Source organism: Zeugodacus cucurbitae, chromosome 3 (genome assembly GCF_028554725.1).
Source record: "Zeugodacus cucurbitae isolate PBARC_wt_2022May chromosome 3, idZeuCucr1.2, whole genome shotgun sequence".
Classification (NCBI taxonomy): Eukaryota; Metazoa; Arthropoda; class Insecta; order Diptera; family Tephritidae; genus Zeugodacus; species Zeugodacus cucurbitae.
Window position 1 is genome coordinate 5,537,575 of NC_071668.1, and position 18,843 is coordinate 5,556,417.

At 33.8% G+C, this 18,843-nt stretch overlaps 1 protein-coding gene across 14 annotated transcripts in view; it reads left to right on the plus strand.

Annotated features, from left to right (window-relative positions):
* Nucleotides 1-18,843, plus strand: part of LOC105214176 (protein bunched, class 2/F/G isoform) — a 201,084-nt gene that overhangs the window by 59,925 nt on the left and 122,316 nt on the right. The window contains exon 5 of one of the 14 annotated variants that reach the window (XM_054227463.1): nucleotides 3,146-3,535. The exons of the other annotated variants lie outside the window; for them this stretch is intronic. Within the exon in view, the coding sequence (XP_054083438.1) occupies nucleotides 3,146-3,191 (46 nt within the window). The 3' untranslated portion in view covers nucleotides 3,192-3,535. Of the gene's footprint in view, nucleotides 1-3,145; nucleotides 3,536-18,843 lie in introns of those variants that run through there. 14 annotated transcript variants of the gene reach the window in all.

Here is an 18,843-nt window from a genome sequence, read left to right on the forward strand (position 1 = left end):
CAAAAAAAACAAAAGCATACGCGCATATCAGCAAAGCACAGAGAGACTGAAAGAAAAACAAAAATAAATAAATACAAAATGGTGGCAATAACAATATTATGTGAAGAAAAATTATGTTAGACCTATAATTACATGTGGTATTTTTTCGTCAATAACCACTAATTGACAGCAATCAATAGCCCTACCCGCGAAGTAAATGGCGTCGAAATTTCGTAAATATCATTCGTGATTGAAAATAGTTATCAGTATTTGTGGATATAATTAGTACTTGGATATTTACACTGTTACATGAGCATATAAATATATACATATGTATCTGAATGTTTACCTTTACTTGATTTTTTATATTATTTACTTTTTCCATTGAATTCGATTATCAGCCTAAAATGGCTACCCCTTCTGCTAATAATAATATGAGCATAAGTATTTATATGTGTGTTTACTTTTTTGTGAACTTTTTAAATTATCTACTTCTTCGATTCGTTTCGATTATCAGTCCCCTTAAGCCCGCTTGATATGAGCATAGGTGTACTTATATGCTCAAGTAGGCGAAGTTCGTAGCTTTTCGCATTCTCAGCTCGAAGTTTATTCCATATAAAAAAATATTTTTGTTTGTACTACACGCCACGTGTCTGCCGTACAGTCACCTCTCGTCGTCTGTAATGGAAATTTGGTGTAAACAAATTAGTTTACTTATAAATATGTATAAATGTTTACATAAGTATGTATGTAATTATATTGAAGTACAAAATGTCTGCGGCAATTTTTTATTTTTTTTCTTAAATATCAATTTTTAAATCTTCACTTTTTTGGTATCATAAGAGATTATACAGCTTGACTGACATCCATGTTTGTATAAGAGCTAAAAAGCTCTGTGCTGAGAGCTTTGTTATTGGAAAGGTTAGGTTAGGTTAGGTTTGTAAGCAGATCTCTGCAAAAAACAGAAGATCTCACTTAGACAACCTGGCGCTGTTCATTGTGGTACCAATAAAACTCCCTGTGGATCAAAGACCTTTAAGATTCAGCAAAACACTTGGAATCCGTTACAAATTTCTTAAGACGGCTAATATCGATTCTAGCCAATTCGCTAGGATTGCCGAAAAAGGGCCTTCCGAGGTGTTTCAACCTAAGTCTGGCAAAAGCTGGACAATGTAGAAGGAAATGCTTAGATGAATCGATCTCGCCTTCCTCCATACAGCTTTGGCAACTTGCATCTGCCACGATCCCAAGTCTCACCGCATGGGTACCTATTGGACAATGTCCAGTAAGTACACCCATGATGGCGCTGCCCAGAGAAAGCAATTGAAAGGACCGCTTACGCTCCACAGAGGGCCAAAAGGACCTCGCCACTGCACCAGTACTGGTAGTTGACCAGCGTTTGACGAGCTCATGCGTAGTCTGCATGTCCAGCGCTCTTGCGCAGGTGGACCATGGACTACCAACGCGCTCCCATTCCGACGTCACTGTAGCTAGGGTATCCTTCCTTGCAAGCTTGTCCGCTATGCAGTTACCAACGATCCCGCGGTGACCGGGTACTCATACTAGTCGGATCGCAAAATAGCTGGAAGCTATTGATAAGGATCTAAGACACTCCTTAACTAGCACAGAGCGTACTGTCATCGATTCCAATGCCAGTGGTCAATTAGCCTAAAGCTGGTATTGATAGAGAGCTTTCTGCAGAAAACTCTCCCTCCCACCTTTCCCCTTAGCTTCGATACATCCGTAAAAAAGCTGACTGCACATCTCCTCCATTTACTTCTTCCTTCCCACATATACCTCGTAGGTACGTTCGCAGAGAAGAAACCTCTAGGGGACGGTTCCGCGGTGCAGTGGTCCAAGTAGTCAGGGATGCAATCGAACCGACGGAGAATTTCAGAATGCCACAAAATTCGTTGTTATTAGAAAGCTCAGTATTGAGAACTTTAAAAGAGCTTTGTTGTTAGAAAGCTCTGTATTGAGAGCTTTAAAAGAGCTTTGTTATTAGTAAGCGCTGCATTGAGAGCTTTGAAAGACTTTTGTTTTAGAAAACTCTGTATTGAGATCTTTAATTATATGAAAGCTCTGTATTGCGAGCTTTGAAAGAGCTTTTGTATAAAATGCTTACCCTATACGAATTCTAAAACTTATTGGAACACTACCTTTCATGTTTTAAAAATATGATTTCGCCGTTTTCGATCACTACAGCATCAATGAAAGCTGCCTCCAAAGTAAAAAGCTCAACACCTACCAAACAAATCTGCAAACTTCATTTCAACTTACCTCTAACATCCCTCATGCATACATATGTTCTCTGTTTCATGATAACAACGAAACTTTTTCGCCAAAAACCAAAATACATACCACTGCATATTTTTCATATTTATATTTCAGTTATTTTTCTGAATATAATTACGTTTTAAAAATTTGTATGAGCAACATGCCAACACACATCACCGGTATGAACCAGTTCAAATCGGTTTGCAAAAATAAAGTGATAAGTAAATTATTTTTGTATGCATGAAGGCAATGCACCTTAAGCATTAATTGCAACACAATCGCCACAGGGCGTACTCCTCACTCGCATATTGACAGACTAATGAACAAACAGACAGGTCATTAATATATCATTGTGTGGCGCGCAATCAATACAGCGAGGTGTAATGAACAAAAAGGTTGCAAAAAAAAAAATATAAAAAAAATAAAATAAAAAAATAATAATTGTATTATAATAAATATTTATTATGCATTAAAAGCATTGAAATTCTCATATCGCAATCTGTTTCCATTGAAAAATCTAAATTGATTTAAGAAATCAATCGAACCATTTGTGTACTATTGTAAAGATAACCTCAAAGATGTTTGAAATTTCAGCATCTCATCTAATAACTGTAAATATATATCACAACAACATATATAACTGTGCATATATTTTATGTATTGTGAAGCATATAAAGTGTCTTGTAAGCGCATTCTGTGGAATGTTCAACTTTGCAAAATTACTCGAAACATCGACTAACCTAAACATTTGTAATTATTGTATATTATTTATGCTTTTAGTAAGTTTCTAATCTAATTGTAAATGTCTTGTGTGTGCTTATGTAGTTGAATTTGTTATTAGCATTTATATTGTATTACTAATTGTTGTTTTTTCATTTCATTTCTATAGGTATGTACCACAAAATTACTACTTTTTCACGTGCAAATGGCGGTAAGTCTGTAATTAGTTTTATTAATAAGCAACACATACACATTGTGTTAAAGTGATTGAAATGAGGAACAATTTAAACGAATAATCTTAAAACATGCAATAGTGGACTTCGTCTTGCGATTTATGCACATTTTTGAGATATCACGTTTTTGTTATTATTACTGTATGTATCTGTAAAGCTTGTAAAACATTCAGCATTCGTTTTAAATTAACGAAGATTGCATGTAGCGCGCAATTACTTTCGAAATGTGTTCACTTTGTAATTTTTATTACGAAGTATTCATGATGAATCGACACTTTTTCTCAGGCAATTGAAATTACTTAAACAGCAAGAAGAGATTTTTAGCGGTCATAAATTTTTTATTGATTTCTATAATATATTTTTACTGATTTATCGATTTCTATAATCGATATATTATTTGTTAATCTATTCTTTGCTTATTTATCGTTTATTTTAATAGATTTTTTACTTTTTTATTTTTCTAATCCCCATACAATATTACAAAATTACTTAAAGTCAACCATTTTTAGTGGTCTTCAAAATGGTTATCAATTTATTAAGGCAGTAGTCTGCTTTACAGGCTTCAAAAAATCGATTTTTTTGTTTTGTTTTAAATCTCTTCCAAAAATATCCAAGAATATGTCTTTAAAATTCCAGAGGCCAATTCGACATATTTTCGAAGCTAGAGCAGTTTTAGTGGCCGAGCGTCGAGCAGGTGCGAATGCTCAGGCAGAACTTTAAAGCACATTTTCTCGAGTTTTCATTTTCACAAGCCGGCGATAGCAAAAAGAATATATGTCCGATCGAAACCAAAGTGATCTAGCTTCAGTATTAAATTATCTTCTATTTGAACTAAAAAAGTTGGACAAAAGTATAATTTAAACTACTTGTTTTGCAACTTAGTCAATTTTTTTTCTTAAAAAAGTGATTTTTTTTTTCAAACTTCGAAAAAATTTGGAATTTTATAATTTCTTCGTTATTTTTTTAGTTCATAAAGAAAAGAAACTTATAAAAATTAAAAAAAAAAAAATGGTTCGACTGTTTCAAATGCATCGCACGACCTCCATCACCGGCACCGATTTACAAGTGCAGACTCCAGGCGCTCCGGAAAAATACTTACAACTTTGAAAATATTTCAATATTTTTTAATAAAAAATATTGTTTTTTAAGCCTCAAATATAGTACACTATCGTCTTAAAATTCCGTTTACCGCAATCACTTCCTTCCCTTTAAAAAAAATTGCAAAAAAACGCTTTTTTTCGGCTTCTAAAGCAGACTACTGCCTTAATTATTTATCATTTTTATAATTTTCCATACACTATTACAAAATTACAAAAAGAAAAAAGACAGCAGTAGTCAGAGGCTTAGTGGTCATAAAAATGTATCGATTATTATATTTTTATCGATTTATTACTAATTTTTCGATTTTAATAATCCTCCATACAATATTGAAGACTTTTAGTGCTCCTAAAAATGGTTATCGATTTCGATAACAGATTGTTACTTAGTTATCGATTTTCTTAATCGATTTATTATTTATTTATCGATTTCTAGAATCAATTTATTGTAATATATCGATTATTATACTCGATTTATTAATTATTTATCGATCGATTTATATATCGATTGTCTCAAAATCGATTTCAAACGTATCAAAATATATTCTAACAATACTTTTTTATGTTTTACAACGATATCATCGTCACTTCCGTTTAGTTAGACATTTGTGACTTTTCCCATTAAAAGTAAAGCTCGTGGGTGGCCCTTACATAATGAATTGATTTCATAAATGGATTTCAGGAATAAATGGTCAAATCCATAAAACCATAGCGCACGTCTACTCTTTAATTTTTTATCGCTATCGATTGTAGTTATCGCCTCTGCCCTCTACTCAATAATACTAAGGTAACTAAATTTTATTTTGCAATTGTAAACGACAATTTGCACGCGTCATACGTTTTTCAACAGGTAAGCAAACACTTTGAAGACACAGAGAATTGCATATGAATTGTACGTGTTTTCCTACTGAAGACATATACTTCTATACAAATACAAATAATTTTCCAATATTTCTATTAAACATGCAAGCGTCGTTCCAAACGTTCATAAAGAACTGACAAAATGCACTTTTCACCTCAGCATTTATTCCAATACTCGTGCTAACTGCCAGTATTATTCTAGCATGCGATCTCAAGTAGTATTCGTGGAATACTGCTTTGCTTTTTTCGCTTTTACTCACATGTGTTTAACTGGCATTCATTTTTTTGTGCTCTTGTCGTTCACAGACATTGTGGCGACGCGACAATGGCAACAAATATGGCGGATGCAACAACAATAGCCGTACAATAATTGCACCAATCATTATTTTCCACTGTGTGCTGTGCTGTCTATTTGCTATTAATTTCAATTTTTTCCTGCCTCTAACCAATCGCCGCCCGCCCTCGGTAATTGCGTTACTTGGTCAGTTAACACAATTGTATTCGCATATAAAGTGTTCACAAATTTAGTATGCATATCGGCGTTTAACGTTAGAAATACAATGCACGTACTTTAGGCAATAACTGATCCTCGTGCTTGAAGTTACAAATGCCTACATTAGGTGGCTTGCTTGGTAGATGATATTTGAATGGATACTTTGTTATAAATTGCCTTTAAAATAATTGAATTTTGTCAAATTGTTATATACTGGAGCTTGAGTTTGACGATTTCAATATAAATTTCGGTTTATTATCTATTGACGAAGCCTAACATGCTTGAGACATGTATTCCCAAATAAAATTATATTCCAATATAAATTTGATTCAAACTGATCCATCTCTAATTAAAATTTTGTGTTTCCATAGAAACAGCTACCATAGAACAATTGATAATGCTTTGGCATGGTTTCAACGATGAGCTTGATAGTCATCAGATTTTCCATGAGGGTGTTGGGATCGTATAAAACTTGTAAAGGTTGTATTACTGGAATCCATTTAATCATAGTAAAAACTTGTTAATGCTATCACCGTTAGGGAGATATCAGATGCTTAGGTGTTCCTCTCTGAGTTGTTTCTAATTACTTTCACCCATGAGCCATCCATTAGGGGCCATCCATAAATTACGTCACACGAATTTAAGGACTTTTTAACCCCTCCCCCCTCCTTGTCACAAGTTGTCACATTTTGAACAATTTTATGGATTTATCATAAAATAAAAAAAAAACAGGTTATTCTATTGATTCTTATATTTGTTGTATAATCTTTAATAAAATCAACATTTAGTTAAATATTAAAGTACAGAGACAACGGATGACTATTAATTAAAAATACAAAACTTATTCATCTTGTATCCATGAACTTTTGTCCCACTCCTTTATATAATTTATTATTGGTAAATCAGGCACTTCATTTTCGTTCTGAATTTGGATGTCAGGAACACCTTTCGTATCAACATCTTCTTCTTCCATCCATAAAGCATCGTTATCATTCATTAAACAGAGAATCTCTCGGGCACGTCTAGCCGCAATTCTTTGAGGACGAATTTTCGCGATAGGTAACAGCTCTTGTTTTTTGTGTGATTGTTTGTGTTGATTGGTGGCTTTATATGAAGAAAAATATAGGCCACATATGCTACACGATCTTTTAAATAAGTATGACTCGACACTAGGGCATTGTTTAGATGGGATGATGCTTGGAGATTTAATAATATCTGTAGTAATAATGGAGCAAACTTAGCGTCGTTGTCATCACTCCCTGTGTCTCCATAACCTTCTGATGTCTGTTTAATTAACACAGGTGGTGGTAAAAATCCTTCTTTTAATAATTTCCAAAGACTAGAACGTCTTACACCGCAACATGCAATAGTTTCTCATTTAACTATTTGTAAAAAATATTGTGACTCACGTACATGTTTAGCATACCAAGTAGCATTATTTTTCAAAATCATAGCCTGTTCAATATCCAGTCCAGTAACAGTTGGTGCAACATATTCAGCAACGAATGGAAATTTATCAATGACTAACTTGCTCCAAATCTCAGCCAACACATTGCCCGCACTTTCGAAGTTTCGTTTTTCTAGATCTAAGTCAGTAGTTCGATTAATTGAATCAAGATGTGACCCAAAAGCATCATGTTTTAATAGTACACCAGTAAGTGATCGGCGTGGTACAGAGCAGTCAGTCGTCTAGCACCCAAGAGCGCAGCAGAGCGGGAAACGATATTGCCCTAAATTTTGAAATGTGATGTCACAAACCTTGCGAGAGCAATAAGAGTCGATTGAGGTCATAAAAAGAAATTCGCTTAAAAAACCAAAACCAATAGAGATCAGTGTAATCCTTATAATGGCTGATTGACCCAAAGAGTCTGTTTGAAGACTATATTGAAGACGTAATATTGTTATTTCTACAGTCTGGATCAATTTTCACGACTTTCTAATAACTTTGTCTCAATAATATTGAAATACAAAAATTTATTTATTAAAAAATATAATAAAATTTGCAAACCACTTGGCAACTATAAAAAATCGGCAAATCGCACAACGCGCCACATGACACTAAACTGAATGTGGCACGTGTAACTTTAATTAAAATTTGTAAAAGTGCTCAAATGCTGAAGATGAAGTAAAACTACCGACCACTTTGGCAACAAGCGCACATTCACTCGCATACTTTTCCTTACAATTCCACACACAAAACAAAAAAATGGAGCCGAAATTAGGTCATTTTCATTTTCGTTGCATTAAAAACGATTAGTCTACGCTGTTACATTTCGCATTTTTTATTTCACCGATTTTAGTTTCATTGTTGTTTTTCTTCTTGTTATTCCACCATTTCGTTCACCTTAATGCCAAATTAATAATATAATCACTATTGTTTATTGTACTTGTTGTTGCCGTTGCTGTTGCAACTCTGCGCCAAGCGCTTTGTTATTGTGCAGTTTATTTTCACTATTGCTAGCGGTGTTACATTTGATTGATGTCTAACGAAAATTGACTGCCTAATCACCACATTTCGCCGCATTCGTTACATGATTTCGCCCTGCAGTCCGTGCCACACGCGGCTACGCAATAATCGGACGGTAGCAACAACAGTTATTTTGTTTTGCATAAAACTATAGTTTTGTAGCTGAATTACGGGGCAAATTGCTTGTCGATTACTTTCGATTGCGCAGCAGCAATAAATTCGCAGAAAAAATGTTGATTTGTGCGCTCTAAAGTTGTTTTCAGTGATGTGGTGTGTGTTGGATTGACACTTACAGGTGTCTTTTAGGTGCAAAATTTTATTTTTATTTTTTTCGATGAAAGTTGCGATTTCATTTTTATTATGTTGAATGAATTTTTTTTTTTTTTCAAAAAATGAAAATTCCCGTTATTTTTTGAACACACTTCGTATATTAACAGTTGCGTTTTCTTTTTTCATTTTTATTATGTTGAATGAATAATTTTTTTTTTTTCAAAAAACGAAATGAATGATTTTTTTTTTAACGAAAATTTCCGTTATTTTTTTAACACACTTCGTATGTTAACAGACTACTCTAGAAAGCTATTTCAATACATTTTCCTTATTTATCTTTTGGATAACTGCAAATTTTTCCGATTCTAACACCCTGACTAATTTTCTCAGAATTACCTTCGTTCTACTTTCACTTGCTCTGTTCCGTCGGATTTTACAAATTCTCCGCAAAATTTTATAAAAAAATTCACATTTTCACAGTTTATTATCGCATAAATCTGCGTTCAGCTTATTAGCACTACCTTTGTGCTATTTTCGTTAAACCAGTAAACCAGTGTATGCCAAAGTTGACAACAAAAGCTGGTAAACAATATTTGCATAATGTCAATATTGGTTAAAATGGATGTGTATGTGTGTGTATGGCCGTCTTTCCAAGCCCACTAACATTACGGTTATGGCTGTTTAGCAAATTATTGCACAGTTATTTTTAGTCTTTTGACACGGCTACAACGCAAAGCAACAAAATGACAAAATAATTACGGACTAGACACACCTAGCAACAACAAATAGACCACAACCCTTTGTGGAAACAACGAAATTCGTAGCTACATATACATACATATGTATATATATATATAATATATATTTAAAAAGTCTGTATGTTAAGTAAGTCAAACCCAACCAACCGACCATGTAAATTCGCAGCTTAATTTGGTAACTGAGCAAGCAACATACACACCCAAGGCACCACACCACCACTACAGCAACAAAACAAACAAAGCCACACCATAATTACCGATACCCTACCAACAACTGTGTGTATTATTTTTCGAAAGAAAAAAATTTTGCCTCATTCAGTTGGGGACATCAGCACCACCGCCGCAATTGTCGTGTATATTTTTAGAAGTCAGCAGTCACTTCATGTTTTGATTTTATTGCGCGACATGAATTGTTGCTAGCAACTTTGCCTCTAGCCGTGGCAGACATTCTGTCGGCAGGTAGTGTCACTATTTTTTCTGCTAACTAGACAGGCTTACATACAAACATATATGACAACTTGAGCGTAAAAAGTGCATTGATTTTAAGCATTACAAACGGTTTCTTTCAGTTCATACAGGTTATTTACCTCAACGCTTTCGCCCTTTTTTGTAGCTACTTAGTGCGTTGTACCTACACCACGTACATATGTCAACGTAATGCATTTTCCACTACGACTGAAGGTTGTTTACGCCCCTTGCGGTAAATGCACCTTTCTTTTTTTATTTTATTTTATTGTATTTTCTATTTATTTTTATTTTTGTAACGCTCTATGTTATTGCCACCATGGCAACCTCAGCACGCTAGTGTTTGTGCCACCACAAATCAAATGCCTGTCTACACTCCGAACTAAGTATTTTCACTAAAAATAATTGTTTTTGCAAGTTTTTCTATTTTGCGATTTTCTATGCTTAGCGCATTCTCAGAATTCTTCAACCAAGTGGCAGATTGCTTTGTCGTCGTCGTCGTTGCGAAAACTTTTGCTTAAGCAATTGAAATTGCAACAGTAAAATTGCGGGTTAAAAGTTAAGAAGTGCCAGTCATTGAAGGCTGGTTTGTTGCTGTTGTTGTTGTGCGCTTGCAACATTCATGCAATTTTCCCACAAATTTTCCGCGAATTTCCCTTTCGCATTCACTTGGTCAGGAAGTTAAGACTGTTTGACTGTATTGTGTTCTCTCATTTCGCTGTGATTGGTTTTTTATTACCTTGACTGTGAGTAATGCGCTTCGTGGAAATGGAAGGTGATTAAGAAGGTTGTCATTGAGGGGTTTTCTTCGAAATTGCAATTCTATTTAAGTGAAAATTTAGATTTTTTGACTCAGAGAAAATTTGTAAATAATAGAAAATCCACGAAAAATAACTCCTGTTCTACAACTTTGCTTCCGCCGTTTTTTTTTTTTTTTGTAAATTTAAGCCTTTTTTCACTTAGGACAGCCTTACCGTACGTATCCGAAAGCATTCTGTGAGCCTCAGACGCACTTTTCTTGGAGTTAAAAAAGAATTCGGCTCAAAAAGTGACATTTTCAGTTAGGAATAAGTTTGAGATGCAAACAGATCTCTACCAAATTTTGTTGGGTTAATGTTGACACAAATGTCCAAGATCGATATAAAACGAATTAATCGACCAGTGCTTGACCCTAGAGACATCTATTGGAAAACAGCGGAAGCAAAGTTGTAGACCTAATACGTGTTTCGACTTTAAACTAGAACTTGTACTAAAGAAATTTAGAATCGAAGACCTGTCAAATTTCCATCAAGAGCGGTTGATTAGTTCTCGAGAAATCTTGACAACCGACTTTCAAAACAACAGTTTTACAAAAACGAGTTTAAAGTTTTGAGTATCAATAAAGCTACCCTTCTTCAGACTGTATCTCCAAAATTATTACTTGGGGATAAACTACATCAATCTGAAGGAGTAGAGTAGATTCATATGTTTTGCAGTGAGACCTAACCTCAAAATTCCTACTGTCACTCGATAAAACGGACTGTATGAGTATGGTTGGAATACTCACTGACCACTGTCTGGCGGTGGTACACGCCTATAAGATGGCGCTGATGGATCGAGATGACGGCAGGAAATGTTAGAAACAAGGTACAAGAGAAACGATGGAGTATCTCTTCTGCATTTGTCCTGCATAGTCAAGGCAACGTCTCTCTCCAGCATTTGGGACCTCACAGTATGATAATTTGGAAGATGTATCGCTAGCCTTTTAAAGTTCTCGTCAAACGAAAGGCTATCTAAAGGATGACTACTCCATCTGCTATCGCAAAATACCTAAACTGGTCTATGTGTGGTTTATTGGCCTACCAGACTAACCTAACCTAACCTCAAAAAGATACGTGATTATAAAAAAAATATTATATTAGGAATCTATAAAAAAATAATCAACGACAAGATAATAAATAAAACTCAGTTATATAAGATTTTAAACTAAATCGTCTATTATGCTCACTTCTGATGAGCCATCAAGGTTGTTAACAAAAAACTGAAAAAAGTGAATTAGCATTTTGATTGATTATCATGTTTTTTCAAGTGTCACTGAATATTTTGAATGAAAAAAACACACTAACTAAATTCACTACTACAACAACAACGAGTGTTGGTCATCAATGCCACTTCAGCTGCTGCTTCAACGCATATCCATTACGCACCGCACGCTGAGTGGCTTAATAAAATGCAGCACGCACTCTTATAGAAATATATGCTCCTCTATAGCGCTACATATTAGCCACTCGTAAGTTTACAAGTGTTATTCAAAGTACAAACTGCATTTCCATTTGTTTAATGTGCTTTTTTCGTTTACTATGTTGTTAAGTTGTTGTTGTTGTTGTTGTTGTTGTGCATACATACATATTTAAACGCATTAATGCGTGTTTATCTTCGCACATTTATGTTTATTGCATTGTGGCATTTACGAAATGTGAAAAAATACCTTCGCTCGAGTAGTGAAAGTTGGCGCGCTTTACTTAGCAGGGTTCGTACACACGTACGCTGAGTACTAATTATGCATGCCTTTTGTGCGCCTGCGAAAACTATTCAAAAATGATTTTTTAATTTACCTGCGTTTTAAGCGTTTCGTTGTTGTATGTTTTTTTTTTTTAATTTTTTTAGTATTTGTGTTATGAGCTTTTAATTTTAATGGTTTTGTTCGACAGTTGGTCGGCAGTCAGTGATTAATTTTTTGTTATAACGGTTTTATAGTTATTGTTACTGCATTATTTACATTGTTATTATTTTTTCAAATATTTTTTAAATATTTGAGTTCACTCTGTAAGGAGTCATAATTAAATTAATTTGTGGGAAACCTACGAAAAATGTAGAGGAAACCTTTCGATATTAATTTATAATTCTCTTAAAGGGGTTAGGGGTAGTCAGGGTTTTCAAAAAATCAATTTTTGTTTTTGTATTTCGTTAAGTGTAAAATCTTAAAAACATTCTCTGAAAATTTGAAGTTGATCCGATAATAACTTTTCGAGTTATTCGACAAATAACAAAGATCGCTCGGGCGCTCCAAAACGCTCGGGAGCAACTTTAAATGCGTTTATCTCAAAACTATGTTTTTTGAACCGGTGACAACTGTAACTCGAAAACCGCTCGGTAGATTTTAATGAAATTTCTACAGCTTTTAGAATGCATAATAAACTCAGGCCTGATCGAAGGTTTTTTTTTCAAAATTTTGAGTTTTTAAGACCAATTAACTGTTGATATTTGTCACTAAAATCTAGAAAAAAATTTCCTGATGCCGCCATTTTGTTAATTAAAAAAAAGCTTCGATTTATCTATTTATAAAACCATTTTTTTATCCGGTTGATTTTAGATGAATCTCCAAGGACTTATGATTGTCACCGCAAGGACCTTATAATTTTTTTTCAAATTTTCGTGACTTCAAGTCAAAACATTGTGTAATAATGCCTTAGTATTACTTTTGTAAATTAACATGATTTAATAGCAAACAAAAAATACTGAAAAATCTCATTTTTTCGTGTCTCTGACTACCCCTAACCCCTTAAGTAAAAAAAAATATTTTTTTGTTGTTCTGCTTATATAATCTCATTTTCCGGTTTTTTGATGTCAGGTCATGTAAATCAGTGTTGTGTAACAAAACATTTCCGTTATTAAAATTCAGTGGTATATCTCTTTAGCGCATATGTTTAATAAATCTTGTGAGAATGAATGATTAAAATAAAAATTTTAAGGAAAACACATTTCAAGACACATCAAGGTTATATTTATATTATATTAAACCGGAAGTATATAGGTATGTATGCTTGGCTAAACGCTTGAGAACATTTCATTATGTAATATAATTAAAAAATCAGCTCAAAATATTATTTTTTGTTAACAAGCTTACAGCTTCATCTTCTCCCCAAATTTTCACCACTCAATTCCAGTTATTTCTAAGTACATATTTGCTCCACCGAAAGTAAAAACGTCAATATTGACCTCTTCTTCAAAATAAAGTAAGCTTTATTTGCAAAACCTTTGAAATTAGTAACAACGAATTGGATTTCCCCCAGCGTCAAAGTGTCATTGACAGCAATACAGCTGAAGTATAATATTTCCAAATATCGGTCAAATCCTACGAGTCGTTAAACAATAGTCAATAATCAGTTAATATTTATTTTGTGCGCGTCTCCATTCACTATTTGTATTGTAAGCAGTGATGACTAGCGAAGAGACAAAGCAAGTATGTACTGCAGTTTGTATATATTTAAGCTTGAGCATAACTAAAGTGGGCTAGGTCAACACCAGCAAAGCACATAGTAGTTAACATATTTGAAACAAAAGCGCAGAAAACATGAGAAATCACTTTATTTGAATGACGAATCAATTGTGTATACAGGGGAAGCTACAAGTATGTAGAATTGTAGATTTATGAGTGTGTATAGTTGTGGAAAATGACAGAAAATTGTTAGTGGCTAGTACTATATGTGATTTGGAAATATTTTAAGCACCAAAAGCATGACGTTGTTTATGAGTTTTTTTTTTAATATTTAAGTTGCTTTTCAGCAGAATTTCAGTGGAATTATGCTTATTTCAAGGTGGTTTGATTGTGAATTGTATACCATATAAATCAATATACCACTTGATGTGGGAGTTTCCTCGGAAATTATTATATTTTCTCCAAAAAAATTGTTTTGAAAGCGCTTTATCTGCACCATCATATCTCACGATTATCGCATAACAGCGTGTACTCAGGCAAATACCCAAGATATTATCGTTTATCACAGCCAGCAAATACCATAATAATCGCATGCCACTATTGACCTGACTTCCGCATGCCACCGCAGTCACTATGCGACAGCGCATTTAAACTACAACCTACAGTGTCTACTAAATATAGAATGCGGAAGTACAAAATGTTGCAAGTGGTGCATTAACCCCGCGCAGGTAATAAAGGCAGGCAGGCAGTAGCTTGGCTTTGTGCATAATGGGTCACTAGGTCGTCGTAGTCCAATGTTTTTATAATAGTACACACTAGCATTTTTGAACTCCCATTACGGTGTTGTCTCGTTGCTCGGTGTACAGCCGCTGGTTTTTAGCAGTTACCTCATACATATAACTGTTTTTTTATATGGCTGTCAGTTCCATTTTGTCAGTTTCAGTTGTGTTAGCAACGTTACTTTAGTTTTGCTGACAATGTTTTGCTTGTTGTTTATCGTTTTTATACTCCACTAATGCAGGTCTATGAACTGTAACTGCATACAGTGTATTCTGCTGAATTTACAAAAACTGTATATTGTTGTTGGAAGTATTACAAAGTGTTTAGGGGAGCAGGTAGCAGTCATATTTTGAAGTTTCTGTTACGGATTTAATTCAGGTTTATCATAACAGTGTTGGAAAATGACAGAGTTTTCATAAATGTGGATTATTTGTTAATTGATGGAAGTGACAGAAGCTTTAATATTGTTTACTACAATAGTTCCATAATAATTGTTTCATAAGACATATTTTTGTCGGATTAATAACTGTCAATAATTTTACTTAAGCCATACTTTGGTTTTTCCACATGAAAGATACATTTCTAAACACAATTCTTCACACTTGATTCTACGCTAGATCACATAGAAAACCGAATCTGTTAAGATTACCTACCATCCCATGCATAGGCCATACATTTGTTTCCCCTGGCGACATATACATTTCTAAACACAATTCTTCATACTTGATTCTTCGCTAGATCTCAAAGAAACCGAGTTCATTGAGGTTACTATTATTCCAAGGTTCCCTCAATAGATTCTACCAACAAATAAGGTAATCTACCTTATAAAATGAAAACACTTCAGCAATTATGCTTCCATAATCAGCTTAAAAACTGTTATTATTGTTGTTTTATTATTTAAAAAACTTAGCTCTACAACTTATAGTACTTTTGTCAACATATGTGTTCCGAAGCGGAAGTCTTTTATATATAAAAATAAGCCTATCGCATACAAAGGCATTTCGTTTGTGTTAATAATAAAACACTTATAACTAATACCTTATCTCATACGCATACTATAAATCACAAGTTTCTTCAAAACACCATTTTGTAACAATATATACTATATGACAGCTTACAGACTTACATACTAACAATACTTAAATATATATTTTCTATATGTATCATCTATAGATACACGTGCGTTTACATAGTAAATATTAAGTATATTTGTGTTCAACTCATATTTACACAATTGTTTTGGAAAAGTTGAGATCCAGCTAGTTATGTCTCCAAAATCAATAAATGCTTCCCCCGCCTCGCGCTTGCTAGGCACCTAGTATCCACCACCGCTGTTTTCATCACATTTTATTTTCAAGTTGTCTGAAATATTTTGCGCGCTTCGCCTACCAAGGCCGCCACATCGCCTAGATTACCGTCATCGCAAATAGCATCAACAGCACTAGTATAACCCAGGGGCCGATGAACATTAGACAGGCGACTTCGAACATTTTGTTGGTAGTGTTCTGCTTCTTCGCTGTGGTCAATGAAATTAACCTGATTTTTTCGTTTGTTGCAAGTAGCGCGCGGTTGTTTGCCTCTTAGTAGTTCTTATTTTTACCGCTATAATTTTGCTGTCTTTATTCACTGTTTTTACCGCGTTTTTTTTTCTTCTTACGCCTTACTTCAAGCACACCTGTTGCCGTTTTCTCTCTTTAAGCACTTCACTGTTTGCCGTCTTTTTCGTTACTGAAACACTGACAACACTTTGAAAGCTAGTAACCGCTTAACGAAAGCCACGTGTTTCTTGTGTAGATATAAGTTCTTCAACTTTAACTAACTACACTTCACTCTGAAAATCGAAAGTCTTGGATAATTTTACACTAAAAAACAACTACCACACGTGCTACAAACTTTTTCACTAACTATCTTCGTTGCTATCTCAATTTAGTTTGAATGATTTGCCATCCGACACGTTGTTATTAACTGTTTTGACATAACCGCATACGCTGTCAAACTGACGCTGCACAACCACTGCGACTACCTGTTTGGGTATACATTCGTGTAGCTGCGACTATTTTTGCCCTTACCGAACAAACAATCAACCGCACCTGAGTGTATTCGCGTGCTCTCTCTCTCACTCTCTTTCTAGTGACTCGTTTTCTGTTTGTTTGCCGTTCGTTTCGAACAGCTGTTGTGTTGTCGATTATATACATAAGTGATTTTCAAGTTTTCCTTCATGCGTTTGTAGGTAATTTTCTCGCTGAAGATCGCCAATGTATCTATATACTGCTGTTGCGCTCTTGCGCTCTGTTGTAATTGCTTGGCTTCACCTGTATTGTCGGAGAATCGCTGATTAATCGCAGCGCACTTCAAGAGCGACGTAGAGAGAGTAGAGCTCTCCCTTGTTTTTACTTATTTACTCGTCATCTATCGAGAGCATGATCTACATATATTCCGCGCTGTATATTCTTCAATTTTTATCTACTGGTAATAAATGAGTTTCGTCTATGTTTTATATATGAACGCACTCAAAAACAATAATATTTTCACTAGAAGTATACTACTTCAGCTGATTAACTTATCTACCTGTTATATATGGTATATATATTATTGATAGGTAGAGACACTTATAAATGTATATGTATTTACGGTTACCTTGTTAAATTTATTATATTTTCAGAGAATTAGTGCTCCAAATTTTATCTTAACAGTTTAAATTTTATTTCTTATCTAACTTTATTTTTAATTTTTATAAATAAAATGTGTCACAGTTCCAAAGTTCAAGTGGTTAAATAAATATAATATATTATTATTATTCTTTATTTACCTACTTCAGATGGAATTAAAAATATTAAACATTAATCAAGCATTTCTAAAAACTGATTTAGTACAACCAAAATTATCTATAAACTATAGGTTAGGAATTTAGAACAATTTTTTAGGACTCTTCTAGAAAATTTTTTTTTGAGATCTCAGTTTTTAAACTCAAATTTTTTTATGGCATAGAATTGTGAGGTCTCCCCAAATAATTTCAGTTCGAGATCTCAGTTTTTATATTCAAAGGTAGAACAATTTTTAGGAACATTTTCTTCATTCCGACGATGTAATACGAGTATATGCGTTTGTAATTTGCAACTATTTTTTATGACTCTTCTAAAAAAAGTCTGATATCTCAAAGTTTTTATATTAAAATATTGCCGTGGAGTCGTGAGGTCTTCCCAAATAGTTTCAGTTCGAGATCTCAGTTTTTTTTTATTTTCACCTGTTGTCATAAAAAATACAACTTCTAGCAACATTTCTTTTTTCTAATGGCAACTCTGTTTTTACCAAATTTTCGTCAGCTATTTTTCATATTTAGAAATTTCAGAAAAATCTTAACAATTGCCACAAAATTTGAATTATTTTTTGTTGTACAATTATTGTCTACATTCTTGAGCCTATCAATAAATCACTTGACCTCATTCCTCATATCACAAATGCATTGCATTTTAATCTAATCGCAAGGCGTGTGAATATAAATTTTTGTAATTTCGAAATTATTTTGTAGGTGGAAGGAAGCAAATAAACTGATAATCTTAAATAATGTGATTTCGTGTGCACGCTGATTGTTTGAATAACCTAGTTTAGGCACTTATGAGATCTACAAACAACACAGCAGAAGAATAGTTGTAATGTGTCACACTGCACTATGTAAAGAATTTTCTTAAAATTTTGTTAATAAAAAATTCCTATTTCATGAGTACTTTATTTGATAGAGTGTTAAGTTCAACACTTTGTCTCTGACAGCTATCAATTCTATTAATTTCCGCATTAAAAATGAAAGATGAAATTGCGCATTTAGAAAATATTTGCTTTTAATTGCAGTTATAACAATATTACAATTTTAACTGAGCTCAATTATTACTATAATATATGCAATCAACAAGCGACTGCAGTCTTTGGAGATGCGGGTATTAAGTCATTCAGTGACTAAATTCATTTATAATACTTTGTAGATTTTTAGCGAATACATTGTGCACTTTTTATGGCGTAATAATTTTTTACATGCCTAATGATTCATAAACAGCTGAACAACGGCAAGCAATTTCCATTGCAATTTCCGTGGAAAATTTTCTTAGCGTGCATTAAAGTCAACCATATGGTTCTGTCACTTACTTGGAATGAAAGGTCAGCGTGTATATTTAATGCAAGTAATTATTCCTGGTATTTTGAAAGGTCGAATAGCTAATAGAGAGTATTTGGAGGTCAATTAGAAGCACCATT